Below are 18,137 nucleotides of genomic sequence, written 5' to 3'. Positions count from 1 at the left end.
AAAGGCATGGCTTGATTTTTTCTGACATCTTTAACCCCTCTGCCTGATTTTATTGGCATATATTTATCCGTACAATTAAAATCAGTTAAAATTATTTTGTAATGTTCCTTGAGACAACGAAAAACTCTGGAATGAATCAGAACCAGGGCCTATGAAAGGCCATGTTTCTTAGAACTCCCTTTCTAAATTCTAACTGAGCCCTAGAGACCAGCTATGAAAGATTCATGAACTGAATTAGACTCCAGCATTTCTTGGACAAGAGTCTTTCAGCGATTTTCGGGTATATATGTCCAAAGAGAATCAGAGTAGGAAGTTTTGGTTGGTAGGTCTTCTTTCCAAACTCTTATGGACAAAGATCATTAGAGAAAATACTGTGAAATCTGTAAAAGTGTGCTTATCACTGATACTTTCTTAACCCACATATTGGGATCTCCTCAGGTTGGATCTAGAATTACAAACTAAGAAAGATAACCTCCTTCTCCTTACACAAACTGGTAGTGTTTTTGCCGAAACGATAATGCTTGCTCCCGTCCTTTCTTAAGACCTGTTTGTGTACACACGGAATGAAGAATTCAGCATGTTCCTGCCATACGTTTCGTTAACAGAATTTAAAGGGTATTAACATCCTTTTGCCGATCTCGCCGATTCAGGCCTCGCTGCTTTTCCAACCCGTGCCCTCCGGGCCGCCCAGGGCCGGCGCCTGCAGCGCCCGCGGCCGCGGCCCGCGCGGGCGATGCTCCGGGCGCCGGATCTTTGTGCGCCCCGCGCCCGGCTCCGCGCGCCCGCACGTACGTAGCTTTCACGTGCGTGTGGACTCGGGGTGCCTGTGTGGGTCCATAGGAATATGCTCGGATTAGGGAGAGGCGCGGAGCACAGGACGGCGGGAAGGTGGGTGTGGGCGTGTGGGCAGCCCGCCGGGAGGGAGCCCGCGCGGAGCCCCAGCCCGCGGCCGGCGGCGGCCACACAATAAAGCCCGAGGGCGGCGGCGGGCGGTGGGAGGCCGAGCCGGCGGGCGGCCGCCCCGCTCAGCCCGCCGTGTGAGCGGCTCCGCGGCCCCGCAGGACGCGAACTTTCCCGGCGGCGGCGGCGGCGCCGCAACTCCGCGCCCGGGCCCGGCCCGCCGCTCGGCGAGGAGACCTCGTAAGTGCGGCGGCGGGACCTCCGCGCCGCCTTGCCGGGTGCTCGCGAGTTTCTGTGGTGGAAGCTTGTAAACATGGCGCCCCTGAGGCGCGGGGTCCAGGCGGGCGGCGGGGGGAGGAGGCCGGGCCGGGGCGGGGAGGAGGGGAGGCCGGGGCGGGGAGCTGGGCCCGGAGACCGCAGCCCGCCCCCCCCCCCCCGCCCCGCGCCCCGCCGGCCCGGCCCGGAGGAGGCGGCGCGGACGGCGGGCCGGCGCGGAGGGGCAGGGCCTGGCGCGGCGGCGGCGAGCACCGGAGCATAATGGTGGGGACGCTCGGCCTCGGCGGGGGTGCGGGCGCGGGCGGGGCGCGGGCGGGTGTCCGAGGCGGGGGCTTTGTGAGGCCCGGCCCGGCCGCAGCCTTTCGGGCCGCGGGCGTGACCGCCGCTCGCCTCCGGCCGGCGGAGCTTTGTTCGCGCCGGGCCGGGCCTGCTGGGCCGCTCTTGGCCGGCGGGGGAGGCGGGCCCGCCGCCGGGGGAGGCCCCGCAGGAGCAGGGACGCGCGGGGCCTGCGCGGGCCGCGAAGCCGGGGAGTCGCGTGAGCGCCGCCCGCCAGGCCGGTCCTCCTTGCGCGGCCAGGCCCCTGGGCCACGGTCCGGGTCGGGGTCCGCCGGGACACGGCCCTGTGAGTGTCTGGGGTGGGTAGGGTGGGCTGGGGGCGTCCGCGGCGGCTGGGCAGCGTGGTCGGTCCGCAAGGGCCCTGGCGAGGCTCGGCCCCCCGGGTCCGGGAACCAGGCGGCAGCGAGGCCTCCGCCTCCCCCGCAGACCTCTGCACCGCCTGCGTGTCCGCCGCCCGTCCTGCCCGGCGTCAGGAGGGGAGCTGCAAGGCTGCGGCCCAGCGGGCTGGCCCGGGCCCCAGCTTCCGCGTGGACCGTACCCTCAGGCGTTTCTGGCCCAGCGGTGCCCGGTGTTTGTACGGTGGGGGCGTGAGAACCAGTGTCCATGGTGCTCGGTGTTACAGATCGTGTGGGCTGGCTGCCCGGTGTGTCCGTGGTGTGCGCCTGCTGTTACATACGTGGGAGCCTGCATGATACCTGGTGAGTGTGTGGTGCTCGTGTGACATGTGGTAAGGACGTGCTACCCGGTGGAGTTACTGTGCCGGGTGACACACCAGGTGTGTGCATGATACCTGGTGTGGGCATGTGATACCCGCGGTCACACACTGTGTTCATGGTGCTTCGTGTGCTCCTGTAGGGTGTGGGCCCAGTACGGGGTCCTGTTGAACTCAGAGACGGCACCCCGTTGAGGGATGGAAGAGATGCTTGGGTCAGACCTTGAGAGGCCCAGGCAGGGCCCTCTGAGATTTAGGTCCTGGGTCCTCTGGTCTGCTCACCCAGGTGTGCTGCATCCTACAGTAAGCAGAGTCCTGTGGAAGCAAGAGACTGGTTAAAAATAATTGTTTGTCTATTCAAAGGCGGGAAGTAAAACCTTTATTTTCTTTTAGACTGAGAAATGTAGGAGTTGTAGCTTAGTAATTATGGGATGCATAAACTTTTCAGGTTTGGGGGTCATTGATTCTCATGAATGGTTTGAAGCAATCAGGGAACTCGTTTTAGCTGTACTTTAAAAGTTTGAGTGCTTTCTGGTAAGCAGAGTCACCTGCGTGACTTTTCTGAATTCTAATTTGTATAAGCAGGAGATAAGATGTGAATTTTGTTCTAGCATGTTATTTTCCTTGTCTTTAGCATTGGTTACAGTCATTATTTTGGTGGACTGTCCTTTATAAATGGCCAAGTTAGAAAATTAGAGGTCAGAAAATATGATTATGACAGACTCAATAAAATATTTTTCTTGCTTAACTCAATGCATGATTAATAGAGGATCTCTGTTGCTTTTGTGGTACTTTTCCCACTTATATGCTGTTTATATGAAAACAGAATCTCCCTTTTACATTTTGTAATTGGGCAATTTATTTTTTCAGTTACCTGTTGCAAGGTGCTTAAATAAACATACATGTAAATGTTCCCAGCTTTACAAAGAAAAATCAATTAAAGTGTTAAAATTATCTCTTTATTTCATATGCGGTATTCCTAGGATATCATTATGTTGATACTTTGAATGCATGTCATGTTGCGTGTTTCCATGAATTGCCCTGTGTGTTCGCACTCTCACCCTTTTGTAATTGTACCCTCTTTTCCTTTAAGGGCTGTTCAGATAGTGTGTAAGAGTTCATATCCTTTGGCATCCCTAAATCGAGATACTAATTGAATGTAATTAAGAATTTTAGCATTCATAATAAAGTATGGAATGCTGTCCTACTGTTGCCTAAAGCCCAGATTTTGTTTACCTACCTCTCTGATAAATCGCTTCAGTTGTGTCTGACTCTTTGGGACGCCATGGACTGTAGCCCTCCAGGCTTCTCTGTCCATGAGAATTCTCCAGGCAAGAACTCTGTAGTGGGTTGCCATGCCCTTCTCCAACCACCCTTCAGTTGAAAAGCAAAGAGGCTGTGTCTGGAAAGGGGAAAATGTTAAGGAGAAGAGTCAGACTTGAAAAAACAGTTTCACTGTTTCAAAACCTTAACTTGGACTCAATAGTGAATTTCTTTACAGGTTGATTAGATTTTTGGTAATTGATTAGAGGTGATTACCAGCAGAGTTTGAGGCGGTGGCTTGGGTCTGAATCTCACCTCTGTCATTTACTAGCAAAGTGAGCTTGGACGAATTATTTAAATTTGCCTTGCCTGGCCTCAGTTTCCCCATCTGAGAGAGTTTAATTGCTAGCACTACTTCTTACGTGATGACTTTCAGTTACTTTCTTTCAGTGGCATTGTCAGAAGTTCAAAAAGTTTAAATCTCCTTTGGTACAGTGGTCTGTTCTCCTTTGGTCTTGAGTTTTGAAATGTTTTGGTATCCACAGGTTTGTTACATAAGTGAGTATCATGATAAAAATAGGTGTCATATTGTATGTTTACTAAGTCTCAACCATTTCACAAAGTTCTTTATGTATACTATCCCACTTTAAAAAATCATACATATGATCATCTTAAAAGCATGGCAGTCTTCCTTTTAATTGTGTAAGGTCTGACCTCCTTGTAGCACCGCCAGACCCCTCAACACATATGCATACTCTCTCATAAAAAGTGAAAGAAGTATTAGTAGTCAAGAGAATATAATCCATGTAACATTAAAATTTGAGATCTCTGTGATTAGAGTTGAAATGATAGAAATGAACATAATGGAAGGGAGATAAAATTCAAATCTAAATACCCAGCAGTGTAATGTAATAACTCACATGTAATGTCTTAAACATATGTACTCCCTTAAGATTTTTTTATGTGCATATGTGTGCCTGCTATTACTGATTTTCCAGTTAGAAAATTCTTGAAAAGCTATTTATAGGCATTCCTCAGAGATACTGTGGGTTTTGCTCTAGACCACCACAATAAAGCAGATATAATAAAACGAGTCGTGAGTTTTTTGATTTCCCAATATATATATTTAAAAGTTATATTGAGGCTATACTGTAGTCTGTTACATGTACAATAACATTATGTCCAAAAAAAATGAACATACCTTAATTTAAAAATACTTTATTCTTAAAAAATGCTACCCATTACCTGAGCCTTTAGTGAGTTTTAGTAGTAGCATCAAAGATCACTGATCACAGATCATGCTAACAAATATAATAATAATGAAAAAGCTTAAAATGTTGCAATAATTACCGAACTGTGACAGAGAAACAGAGAGAGAATGAATGCTGTTGGAAAAATGGCACCAATAGACGTTCAATGCAGGATTGCCATGAACCTTCAATTTGTTAAAACAGTATTTGTGAGGGGCTACAAGGTAAAGTGCAATGAGACAAGGTATGCCTGTAGTTTGTATTGTTGAAAATACTATACAATATTTGATATTAAAATTACTTACAAATGCAAATAAGTATTATGAAAAGTTAAAATATTTGGAAATTAAGAAAATATTTATAGAGAGCATTATGTATTTAGTAGGCAAATTTAGCAAATTGTTAGGCTTAGATACTCAACTCAATTTTACAAATTAATTTATGTACAACTAGTAAATATTTAGACATTTAGCTAATCTTTCATTGTATTTTGGGAGCATGCTTTCTATTCAGTCAATACATAAATGGCTAATATTTGCCTAACTTTATGTGAAATTAAAGAAACATGAATAGAAATGACAATGGAATACTGTCATAATAGGGTTTTTAAGGGATCATATGGACTCATCTTTTTTTTAGAGATGAGAGAAATATGTTGAGCAGATTACCCTGTGTTCTTGTATAGTAGTTGGAAAAATGTGTGTTGCTTAAAACTTATACACAGTATTTCCTTTTTTGTAAGCTGAGTAACATTTAAGTCTAGTAAACTCATTTTAAATAGCTGCTTTTATAAAGTTAATTTTGTGAGATCACATTAAAATATATTGACATTACTTATAATAAGTAGAATATGTTTTAATATCTTGCGTTCATTCGTTCATTCACATTGTTATTTATTGAGACTGCTTTATACTAGACACTTGGTAACAAATTACTGAAGCAAGTGCAGTAAAGTATAACAGAAGAAATTAAGTACAGGTGCTGTGGAACCATGTGTGTGAGTTAAGGTATGTTGTATTTGAGCTGAAATTACTTTTGAGGTCTTAACACAGATTTCAGATTCATTCTAATTTGTAACTTTATGACATTTTTTAGCTACTTGATGATTTTTAAAAGCAACTTTGTTATGGTTAGTAATTTTTTTATTCTTTTGTTACCATCTAAGCATTTAAATGAAAGGTAGACCCACTTAAAACCTTTAGTATCTTTTTGTAATTTGACCTCCTTGTATGCTAAGTAAACTTAAAGTTTAAAGAAAGAGGACATCTTTCCTATCCGTTTATTATGTAAACAAAAGAAAGATACATACAAATATTTAGAAGTGTATTGAGAGCTTGTTGTGCAGTGCTGTGCTTGGTCGCTCAGTCGTGTCCGATTCTTTGCAACCGCATAGACTGTAGCCCATCAGGCTCCTCTGTCAATGGAATTCTCCAGGCAAGAATACTGGAGTGGGTAGCCATTCCCTTCGCCAGAGGATCATCCCAACCCAGGGATTGAACCCAGGTCGGCTGCATTGCAGGTGGATTCTTTACCATCTGAGTCACCAGGGACTAACTTTATCGCTAAAGTTTTTGCCTTGCGTTACACGGGGCAGTCATTGTCTCAAGGAAGCTTCTACTGTTCCCATTGCTGGATAAGTTCACTTTGGCTTGAAATAGCTAATTTCTTATTTTTAACCCTTTACTTTATATTGGAATATAGCCAATTACACTGTTGTGATAGTTCAGGTGGACAATGAAGGAACTCAGCCATACATATACAGGTGTCCATTCTCTCCCAAGCTCCCCTCCCACCCACACTGGACAGTTTGCTGTTCTATACAGTAGGACCTTGTTGGTTATCCCTTTTAAATATAGCAGTGTGTACATGTCGATCCCAAACTCCCTATCTCTTCCTCCTATCCTTCCCTGCTGGCAGACATAAGTTTCTTCTCTAAGGCTGTGGATCTGTTTTATAAATAAGTTATCTGTATAATTTCTTTTTAGACTCTGCATATAAGTATGTCATATGGTATTTCTCCTCCTCTGTCTGACTCCACTCAGTATGGCAAGCTCTAGGTCCATCCATGTTGATGCAAATGGCATTGTTTCATTCATTTTAATGGCTGAGTAACTTTCCATTGTATATATGTACCACATTTCCTTTACCCAGTCCTTTGTCTGTGAACTTTTAGGTTGCTTCCATGTCTTGGCTGTCGTAAACAGTGCTGCAGTGAATATTGGGATACATGTATCCGTTTGGACTTATGTTTTTCTCCAGACATGTGACCAGGAGTGGGATTGCAGGGTCATATGGTAGCTCTATATTTAATTTTTAAAAAACCTTCATACTGTTCTCCATAGTCGCTATACCAGTTTACATTCTCACCAACAGTGTAGGAGGATTCCCTTCTCTCCACACCCTTTCCAGCATTTATTGTTTGTGGATTTTTTTGATGATAGCCATTTTGATGGCTGTGAAGCAATATCTCAGTGTAGTTTTGATTTGCATTTCCCCAATAACTAGCACTGTTGAACATCTTTTCATATGCCTCTTGGCCATCTGTATGTCTTCTTTGGGGAAATGTCTACTTAGGTTTTCTGCTCATTTTTTGATTGGGTTATTTTTTTTGGGTGGTGTTAAGCCTCATATGTGTTTGTGTTAGTTGCTCAGTCATGTCTGACTCTTGGCGATCCCATGGACTGTAGCCCGCAAGGCTCCTCTGTCTATGGAATTCTCCAGGCAGGCATACTGGAGTGGGTTGCCATTCTCTTCTCCAAGGGATCTTCCCAGCCCAGGGATCTAATCCAGATCTCCTGCATTGCAAGCAGATTCTTTACCTTTTGAGCAACCAGTGAAGCCTTATGAGCTGTCTGTAAATTTTGCAGACTAATCTCTTGTCGGTCAGGTCATTTGCAGATATCTCTCTCAGTCTACAGGTTGTCTTTTCTCTTTGTTTATTGTTTCCTTTAAATAGCTCATTTCTTGAAAGTTACTCCAAGTACGGAGGCTTCAAGATTCAGAAGGGGTTTATTGTCTAAAAATAAAATAATATGAAACGTGGTGAGGAAAGAACTGATCAACTGATTGGTAGCATGCCTAGGTTCAGATCATGCTGATGCTCATCAGTGGGGATATTACTCAAGGTTTTCTTATATTTAATAGCTATAGGAAGGTTTTTTAAAGAGAAATACTCTTAATGAAGGCTAAACTATCTCAGCTTGAAAATTATTATAAACACTGTAGTTTTTTTGTTTTTGTTTTTTGGTAGATTCTTGATTTATCTGCTCGTTGATTACTTTTCTGTTTCAAAACTGCATCTGATCTGAAAGAGGCACCCCAATGTTCATCACAGCACTATTTATAATAGCCAGGACATGGAAGCAACCTAGATGCCCATCAGCAGACGAATGGATAAGGAAGCTGTGGTAGATATACACCATGGAATATTACTCAGCCATTGAAAAGAATTCATTTGAATCAGTTCTAATGAGATGGATGAAACTGGAGCCCATCATACAGAGTGAAGTAAGCCAGAAAGCTAAAGACCAATACAGTATACTAACGCATATATATGGAACTTAGAAAGATGGTAACAATAACCTTATATGCAAAACAGAAAAAGAAACACAGATGTACAGAACAGAATTTTGGACGCTGTGGGAGAAGGTGAGGGTGGGATGTTTTGAGAGAACAGCATCGAAACATGTATATTATCTATGGTGAAACAGATCACCAGCCCAGGCTGGATGCATGAGACAAGTGCTCGGGCCTGGTGCACTGGGAAGACCCAGAGGAATCAGGTGGAGAGGGAGATGGGAGGGGGAATTGGGATGGGGAATACATGTAAATCTATGGCTAATTCGTGTCAATGACAAAAACCACTACAATATTGTAAAGTAATTAGCCTCCAACTAATAAAAATAAATGGAAAAAAAAAACTGCATCTGAGAAATGCTGTTAGAGAGATAAAGTTCTTAATTTTCAGTTGAGTTTTGACATGAAGCCCTTCTCGAATTATTGTGGATTATATCTACTTTAGCTGGCCAGTACTTGTAGGAACAAGTGAGATTGATTTATTTGGGCTTGCTGTTGATATGTGTAAAAGTTTTTTAGGGTATTTTATTTACCATTAGCAATGTTATCTTTTTAAAAATTAATTAATTACTTATTTTTGGCTGCACTGGGCCTTTGTTGCTGCGTGTGAGCTTTTCTCTAGTTGTGGAGAGGAGTACTCCCTAGTTGTGGTGTATGGGTTCTCTCACAGACATAAAGAACAGACTTAAGGACACAGTGTGGGGTGAGGAGGAAGGAGAGGGTGGGATGTAGGGAGAGAGTAATGTGGAAACAAACATTACCATATGTAAAATAGATAGCCAGTGGGAGTTTGCTGTATGATCCAGTTCAGTTCAGTTCGGTTGCCCAGTCGTGTTGGACTCTCTGCGACCCCATGGACTGCAGCACGCCAGGCTTCCCTGTACTGATTCAGGGCACTCAGGGCAGGGCTCTGTAACAACCTAGAAGGGTGGGGTTGGGAGGGAGGCTGAAGAGGGAGGGGACATGTGTATACCTGTGGATGATTCATGTTGATATTTGGCAGAAACCAACACAATACTGTAAAGCAATTATCCTTCAATTAAAAATAAATAAATTTAAAAAATATTGCACTTACTGTAATGTCAAAATATCTTATGGTTTTTATTTTGAAATACATGCATGCTTATTCTGCACATATAAGTAGGCTCCCAATTGTGATCAGTATTCATGTTAGATTGTTTTAGTTCAGAAACTTCCATTTGAGTAACTTGAAAGTTAAACTTTATTTTAGGATTATTGAAATAAAAAGTTGTCATCTCAGTTATTTCCAAGTGAATTAAAAGCTGAACAGCTACCAATACAAAGTTAGACTTTGTCTTGATTCATTTGCGTATTTTAAACAAATCCTAATGAAAAACATACTGTTGTAAACCTTAGTTGCTGTAGTGTTTGCATCTTTTAAATAAATTCTTTGGGATTTAGGGCAACACCTGGTAAGCTCCTGATAGTACACTGGTTCTCAAGAATGACTGAGCACCTGAATTTTTTTTTTCTTAACAAGAACATTAAGCCAGAATCTCTGGGGATGGTTCTGGGCTCTATTTTAAAGTTACAGTTGGGTTTTTTTGTTTGTTTGTTGAACTTTTTAAGTTCCACATTTTTATTTTTCAGTAGTCCAAGTATATATGCCTTCTTCTAGAAAGTTCTTTTTGTAATGGCTTATAGGAAATGATGTACCCTGTGACGTTTAGCTACCTGTCTCAGAAATTATTTTTCAGGAATCTTAATCTTGAAGTTTCCTGCAGAGGATAAACTAAATGACCTGAAAAATTAATGTGTCCCACAAGAAAACTAGTAGTCTTTTCAGGTTCCTCAAAAATACTCTGGCATTGTCACTTTGCTGATGATCAGGGGGGCTGGATAGCAAAGGTGGGGTTGGTTAGTGTTTCCTAATGGTCCTGCATTGTGTCTGGGACATTGATGTCTAGGCTGCCACCCAATTCAGTGTCTCTGAGATTTCCTGTAGTTGGAGCAGCAGCCTAGTGTTCTGGGGTTGTGGAGTAAGCTTGTGATCCTGACAGGCATCAGAAGCACCTGGATGTCTTTCCCTGGGCAGTCGTTATGCCAGCCATGGTGAAGTTGTGCCTCCAGGTGAGAGGTAGACCACCTGAGGAGGTTTTCCTGGCACTGCTGCTTAGCAGCCTGGGTATCCCTGGCTTTTGTCTGCATGTCAGGAGGTCCTTGATGTTCCTCCAGATTGGGAGTGTTGTTTCCACTTACAGGATCAGAGCAGAGCAGGAGCAGCTTCATTGTCTGAACCGTGTCCCAGAGAAATCCAAGGGAAGAAGCCTGTGAGCAGTGAGATTCACTGCCACTCCAGTCACCGGCGACCGACACCTGCCTTCTCATGCTTTCACACGTCTACCAGAGGCTTCCTGAGGACCTGTGGAGTTTCTGATAATTTCCACGGGTTTCTCTCCTTTCCTGTCTCGTGTAGACTCCGTCAATCTGCAGAAGTCAGGGCTTTTAGAGGAGGAGGAGTGACCTGGAGAAGCCTCCTTTGGCTTGGTGCTGACTGTTGGTGTTGTCTTCAGCAAGTTCTGAGCTGGTCGTTTGCTCTTCCAGCTGGTTGGCATGGCTTCGTCTGCAGTTCATTTCCCTCTCAGTTTTTTTCTAATTATTTAAACATATTTCAAGTCAAATTTTCTTAAATAAACACAATTTTCTCAGTTTTAGATGACTAGATACAGTGAGGAGTTATGGTATTAGAATCCCATTTTAAATAGAATATTCCTATAAAATTGGACCTTGAAGAATAGAGTGGAAAATGTTAGATGAGTATACTATTACAAGTCACTATTTGTTCTTAAGTAAAGATACTGTTTCATAGAATGAGCTTAAATATTATAATAATGGGAAGGGAAGCATATCTGACATCTGATTCATAGGAAAAGTAATTAACTAAAAATTTTGATTTCTGCCAAATGAAATAATGAGCTGAAAACTGGATACTGCTGTCTCTGGTCTGTCTCTTCCACTCAGGGAGGCCACAGGCTCTGTTCCTGTTTTCTTTCCCTGCACTGTGCCCTGAAGTCTGCTAAGAGGCAGTACTTATAGATGATCAGAAACCTCCTTCACATACCATCTTCCAGGGTATATAATCCTGTCATCAGGATATTCTGGAGTCTTAGTCTAATTTTGTGGTCTTTTTTCCTATTCTCTTCAGTAAAACTTTTACTTCAGCAAGTGTTTTCTTTAATGCACAAGTTGTACTATTTTATTAATTATACTTTGTGACTTTTGCTCAGGTATCCTCCTTTCCTTTCCCCATTCCACCACCCCCTTCCTGAAGTTAGCTTAAAATTTAAAATGTGGCATTTGAGCTTTCTATCAGGTTTCGTTTTCTCCATCAAATTGCTGTCCTGCAGTAATCTGTCTCTTTAGTTTAGCTTCTACAGCATTTAAAGTTTGCCTCAACTAGTTCTTATTCTATTGCCATTTATAATTATTTTATCTTCCCATAATTAACTTCCCAGTTCCTTGACCTGAGTACACTAACTTTTAAAATTTCTTTATATTATCTAGTACAGTGCTGTACGTAAATTAGGTCAGATAAGTGCATGTAGGTAGATGGAGGAACACCCCTTTATCCTTTCAGTGCCTGCATTGTATCAGTTCAGTTCAGTCGCTCAGCCGTGTCTGACTCTTTGCAACCCCATGAATCGCCGCACGCCAGGCCTCCGTGTCCATCACCAACTCCTGGAGTCCACTCAAACTCATGTCCATCAAGTCGGTGATGCCATCTGGCCATCTCATCCTCTGTCGTCCCCTTCTCCTCCTGCCCCCAATCCCTCCCAGCATCAGGGTATTTTCCAATGAGTCAACTCTTCACATGAGGTGGATGGAACTCCAGTCCCGTGTGAGTTGACTCTAACAGCATGCTTGCCAGTACAGGGAAACAACAGAGCTCCTGCCACTGTGTGTAGGCTCTTAGAAACCAACTTATGTGGTTGTCTGGGCGCTCTATCAGATTTTATTTATCTGATCAGTTCATTGTCTGCTTTCAGTGATGATTAACAACTCTTTCTTTACTTCCCTCGCACCTTTCTTATCCCCATTTCTCTTGTAGAGAATATCAATCTCTTTTTTCAGAGAAGGAAGGCTTCATGTGGGAAGTAAGTTGCTTTACTCCATATCTGCAGACATGCCTGCACATACCATTTCCTTTTGCCATTCTCTTCACCTGTGTGTCTGTAGATCCTGCCCTCTGGAAACCTCCTACCTACCTCACTTTCATCCTCTTCTGTACTTGCCCTCTTTGATTTCACTGTCTCTGGTTCAGCTTATTCAGAGCCTATGTTCCTATCTCCTCAAGGATGAGGATGGGTAGCTGTTTGATAACCTGATGGCACTGGAGTTGGGTCTGTTTGCTTCTTACACACATTAAATAACATCTTTTATTCAACATCTGTAATTATCCCTATACCTGCTGCCTTCTACTCCCAAATTTTTCTGGAGTTCTAGGCAAGCGGCTTGCTTTCGTCACTGTTGTTGTTCAGTAGCTAAGTCGTGCCTGACTCTTTGCAACCCCATGGACTGCAGCAACACCAGCCCTCCCTGTCCCTCACTATCTCCTGGAATTTGCCCAAGTGCATGTCCATTGAGTTGGTGATGCTATCCAACCATCTCATCCTCTGCCACACCCTTCTCCTTTTGCCTTCAGTCTTTCCCAGCATCAGGGTCTTTTGCAGTGAGTAGGCTCTTCACATCAGGTGGCCAGAGTATTAGAGCTTTAGCTTCAGCATCAGTCCTTCCAGTGAATATATAGGGTTGATTTCCTTTAGGATTGACTGGTTTCCTCTCCTTGCAGTCCAAGGGACTCTCAAGAGTCTTCTTCAGCACCACAATTTGAAAGCATCAATTCTTCAGTGCTCAGCCTTCTTTAGGGTCCAGCTCTCACTTCTATTACCTGACTACTGGAAAGACCTTAGCTTTGACTGAACTTCCCTATGTAAATTTGACCTTCCTCTCTTTGGCCAGAAACATACAATTCCTGTATTCATTGTGTGTCTTCACTTTTTGCGGAGTGTATGTTCTTCAAAGATGTTTGTTTTTGTTTTTCCACTTTTTGGGGGAGGGGCAGAAAGGTCTTTTACTCAGCATCCTAACATCCATGATCTAAGGGTATCCTTCTTAAAGCAGATCACTCGTACTCGCTTAAGTTTAAAATCCTCTCAGTTACTGCCATTGAAATTATGTGGAAATCCACGCTGGTTATTCAGGACTTGGGATCCTGCGTGGTTTGATCTTAGCTTCTGCCTCTCTGCCTCTTTTCACACGGCACCTCTCTTTATGATATTCCAGCCACTGTCTTTTCTCCACTTGAAATATACCAGGTCTTTCTCACTATGACCTTTAACTGGAAACTTTTACCTTTTGACTATTACCCATTTTTCTCCCACCTTCCCTGCCTTTGGCAACCATCAGCCTGTTCTCTAAATATATAGGTTTGGTTTTTAAAAAAATATTTGGCTGCCCCAGGTCTTAGTTGCGGTGTGCAGAATCTTGAGTCTTTGTTTTGGCACCTGGGATCCTTTAGCTGTGGCATGCAGACTCCCAGCTCCACCATGTGGGACCTAGTTCCCAGACCACAGCAAGGAATCTTTGCCACTGGACCACCGGGGAAGTCCCTATTGTGAATCGTTGCAGTGAATATGGTAGTACAGCTGACTCTATCTCTGAGATACAGAGTTTTCATTTTCTTCAGATAAATACCTAAAAGTGTAATTACTGGATCATATGGGAGTTCTGTTTTTCATTTTTTTCTCCATTATATTTTATTACATGATATTGGATATAGTTCCCTGTGCTATACAGTAGGACCTTGTCGTTTATCTGTTCTGTATGTAATAGTTTGCACCTGCTAATTCCAAACTCCCCATCCATGCCTCCCTCATTCCTCTCCACCTTGGCAACCATAATTCTGATCTCTGTGTGTCTGTTTCTGTTCGGTAAATAAGTTCCTTTGTGTTATATTTTAGATTCCACATATAAGTGATATCATATGATGTCTGTCTTTGTCTGATTTCATTTAGTATGATCTTCTTTAGGTCCATCCACGTTCCAGCAAATGGCATTATTTCATGCCTTTTTTATGGTTGAGTAATTTCCATTATGTATATGTACCACATCTTCTTTACCCATTCATCTGTTGGTGGACACTTAGGTTGCTTTCATGTCTTGGCTACTGTAAATAGTGCTGCTCTATGAACATAGGGGTGCATGTATCTTTTTGAATTAGAGTTTTCTTCAAATAAATGCCCAAGAGTGCAATTGCTGATGGTAATTGTATTTTTAGTTTTCTGAGGATCCTCCCTACTGTTTTCCATAGTGGCTTCATCAATTTACATTCCCACCAACAGTGTAGGAGGGCTCCTTTGTCTTTACACACTCCAGCATTTCAGAGACCCAGAACAGCCAACTCAGTATTGAAAGAGAGGAATGAAATCAGGGCCTGATACTACCCAGCTTCAAGATTTATGGTAAAGATATAGTACTTAAAACAGTGCGGTATTGGTGAAATAAGAGTCAGTTACATAGATTAGTGGAACAGAATAGAGAGTTAATTTTGGTTAAAGGCATAGGTTTGTGTTTAGGTTCATTTTTGTATATGTGGATGTGCAGTTGCACAGCAACACTTGAACAGACAGCTTCATTGCATTGCCTTTGCTGCTTTGTCAGAAATGAGCTGACTCTGACTCTTAACAGCTGGTAGGTCTGTTTCTGGGCTCTCTCTTGTGTTCTAAGTCTGTGTGACTTGGATAGGTAGATCTCAGAAATCTTGGTTTTAACTTCACATCTGCTTTCCTGAAATGTAGCATTGCTTAATTCTCTAATCTTGAATTTAATCATTTCTAGGAATTAAGTGACATCACTTTTAGAATTTCTGCTACCAGTCTCTACTGTATTCTCCTAATTGTTATATGATAGTTATATTTGCTATTTATTTTAGTATTTGTAAATGTTAACTTTGTTATTATGTATTTTCTGTATTTCTGAGTAAAGTATTCTTTACCTCTGTGTATTTTGAAAACATCTTATAAGTTGAGTTACATGTCAACTGTACCTGTTTGTATTCCAGTGTTTGAATCAGGAATTGTAGTATGCATCCAGGGATTGTAATATGCATCCATGATTTAATATACTTCCCTTTGAATTAATATAATAAATACCACTTCACATAAAATGTGAGAATTTACAATGATACAACTGCTTACTACCTCTCCCCTCATGTGTATTATTCTTGTCATCTATATTGTGCTTCTACATATGTTATAAATCTAATGATACCTAGCAATTATCTTTATGTTTGCATTAAACAGTCAGTTATCTTTTCAAGACATTAAGAAATTTTATATTTTCCCACATTTACCATTTTGTAGTGTTACTTAATCTAGAAGTAATGTCTCTGTGGATTCTCACAGCATATATTTTGGACCATTTATGTCATATATGATATTATAATTAGTAGTGCCATGTATATGTCAAATTTCCTCTGCTAGTTTTATGTTATTTTCTGTCAAGGACTAGAGTTTATACATTTAAAAATACTTCATTGTGTTTAGCACAATGCCTTACACAAAATAGGCAGCTATTTTTCTTTAAGTGTGTAAGAATGAAATTTTGTTCTTTTATCTGGGTATCTGTATAATCTAACAAGTTGTATTATTATGGTTCACCATTAGATGTCACTTTTACCAATAAATTCCTCATCATAATGTTACTGGATTTGGAAACTTGACATACCTGTATTAGTGCACTTAAACTGAGAAGTTTCTGTATGTTTTAAAATTATAACTTTTTAGAAAAAGGTACATTTGTAAATCATAATTATAATTTTAAAAATCTTCTAGTTTCATATTTCAGTCTGTGTCAACTAATTATCCTGAAGTTTTCTTTAAAACTTGAATGTTGGCGTTATTGTTTTGATTCTGAATTGATTTTGTAATTCTGAAAAGAACTTTCTTATTTCAGGAGCCTAACTGATCCTAGATTCACCAGAAGTGAGTCTCTGGTTTAAACTTTGGCAACTGCTGGCTTTATTTGGGTTTTTTGGAGAAAGAGGGAGAACTGACTTAGTCGTGAAAAGAAGTGTAGAGGTGGAGAAAAAAGAAATTTGTGAGGCTCTGTTGACTAGTCATGGAATACAGTGAAGTGCTAAGAAGGAGTGTTCCTTACAGATGAAAGATCAGGCCAGGGAGATTTCAGCCATCCCCGGCGCTTTACGTGTTTATCTTATGCATTTGGGCCTCAGGTTCGTAACCTGTGTGCTTTAGGGCTCAGGTGTCTTGTTGCCTAACAAGTCTGTGCCCGTGCACAGTGGAGAGTTCAGACGTGTGACCTCTTCATACAGTACCATCGCTCGTCAGACATTTAGGCTGCAACTCTTGTTTTTTCCCCCTCATCTTGCCAGGATGTAGCCGGTGGCCATTTGCCTCAGTCTGTTCAGAATATAGAAATCTGAATAAATTAACAATGTTGATTCCTTATAACTTCCTGAATGGCCAGCACCTGAAACTTTCTAATAATGTGGGTCCTTTCATGTCATCCACTCGTATACACTGCCAGCCTTTGACACCTCAGTCAGAAACAACTGTTCTGTATTTTCTGTTTGTGGTCTTATTTTTCTTTAAAGGAATGTTGTTTTCATCTATCAATATGATAGATATTGAATAAAGATAGAAATTGAATAAAGATATTCACTCTTTGCGACCCCATGGACTGTAGCCCACCAGGCTCCTCTGTCCATGGAATTTTCCAGGCAAGAATACTGGGCTGGATTGGCATTTCCTTCTTCAGGTTATCTTCCCAGCACAGGGTTCGAACCTGAGTTTCCTGCATTACAGGCGGAGACTTTACTGTCTGAGCCAGCAGGGAAGCCCCTTTCATGATGAAGTACCTAATAATTTGGATATTTAGTTTCCATTTTGCATTGATCTGTCAAATTACAGTGTAATATCAAAAAATGAAATTTTATGTAGTAATATTTTTGCTTTATAATAAATTTTATATGTGTATTTCTTTGTCATATTGATATAAGATGACTGCTCCTTCTTCTTGGGCAGACCTTTCTGACTATTGGTCTTTTAGTGTCATTCTTTATGAAGTAATGAAATGAAAGTTTTTATGGAGTAATTGGTGATGTGGATGGTAGAAAATAAAAAGGCTGTACTATACAGTGAGGTGCTGAGTGTTAACTCACTTATATTGATGATAATTCATTTTGTAATCTGTGCTTTTCCCTTATGTTTCCATATATTGCTACAGCTAAAGGAGTAAACAGGTCATGGCACGCTTAACAAAAAGACGGCAGGCGGACACAAAAGCTATCCAGCATCTTTGGGCAGCCATTGAGATTATACGGAATCAGAAGCAAATTGCCAACATTGACCGTATTACAAAGTAAGTCATTTTATACAGACAGATCTCTCAAATTTTATGTGGAATTTTGGGAGAAAAGGTCCAAGAATCATTTCTTTATTTATTAGGTTAATCAACATGTCTTACAAAGTACTAGTCACTTTTTGCCTTGTAGGATTGTAAAGTTGTTAGGGAAATACTGAAACATGCACAAGCACCTTGTGTTTAGAGGTTATGTAGAATGTCAGTGTGTACTGTTTCCGATAGTACACTAATACATTTTTAGTTACCAAAATTTTTTTAACTCTTGAAAGCCAATCTTTATTTAAGTCTTTTATCAAAAGGCATTTGGTTAATTACTTTCTTTCATGTAAACTATCTAAAAGTCTGCTGGTCATTGTTTACTTTAATGTTTGAATAATATATGCTACCATATAATGTAGTGTAGGTACAGTAAATAACTT

At 41.7% G+C, this 18,137-nt stretch overlaps 1 protein-coding gene across 12 annotated transcripts in view; it reads left to right on the top strand.

The window, feature by feature from the left end:
- The first annotated feature begins 728 nt into the window (after window positions 1–728).
- The window catches only part of ZMYND11 (zinc finger MYND-type containing 11), a 74,289-nt gene continuing 56,880 nt past the window's right edge, over window positions 729–18,137 (top strand). For 7 of the 12 annotated variants that reach the window (XM_043480661.1, XM_043480660.1, XM_043480657.1 and 4 more), the window contains exons 1-2: window positions 1,294–1,440; window positions 17,581–17,715. In XM_043480661.1, coding sequence (XP_043336596.1) covers window positions 17,600–17,715 — 116 coding nt within the window. In that variant the 5' untranslated portion in view covers window positions 1,294–1,440; window positions 17,581–17,599. Of the gene's footprint in view, window positions 889–917; window positions 1,141–1,293; window positions 1,441–1,506; window positions 1,799–2,039; window positions 2,211–17,580; window positions 17,716–18,137 lie in introns of those variants that run through there. The other 5 variants (XM_043480658.1, XM_043480651.1, XM_043480650.1 and 2 more) reach the window with 5 other exon arrangements.

Source organism: Cervus canadensis, chromosome 10, assembly GCF_019320065.1.
Source record: "Cervus canadensis isolate Bull #8, Minnesota chromosome 10, ASM1932006v1, whole genome shotgun sequence".
Classification (NCBI taxonomy): domain Eukaryota; kingdom Metazoa; phylum Chordata; class Mammalia; order Artiodactyla; family Cervidae; genus Cervus; species Cervus canadensis.
The sequence above is the reverse complement of the archived record's forward strand: the minus strand, read 5'-3'. Positions and strand labels throughout refer to the sequence as shown.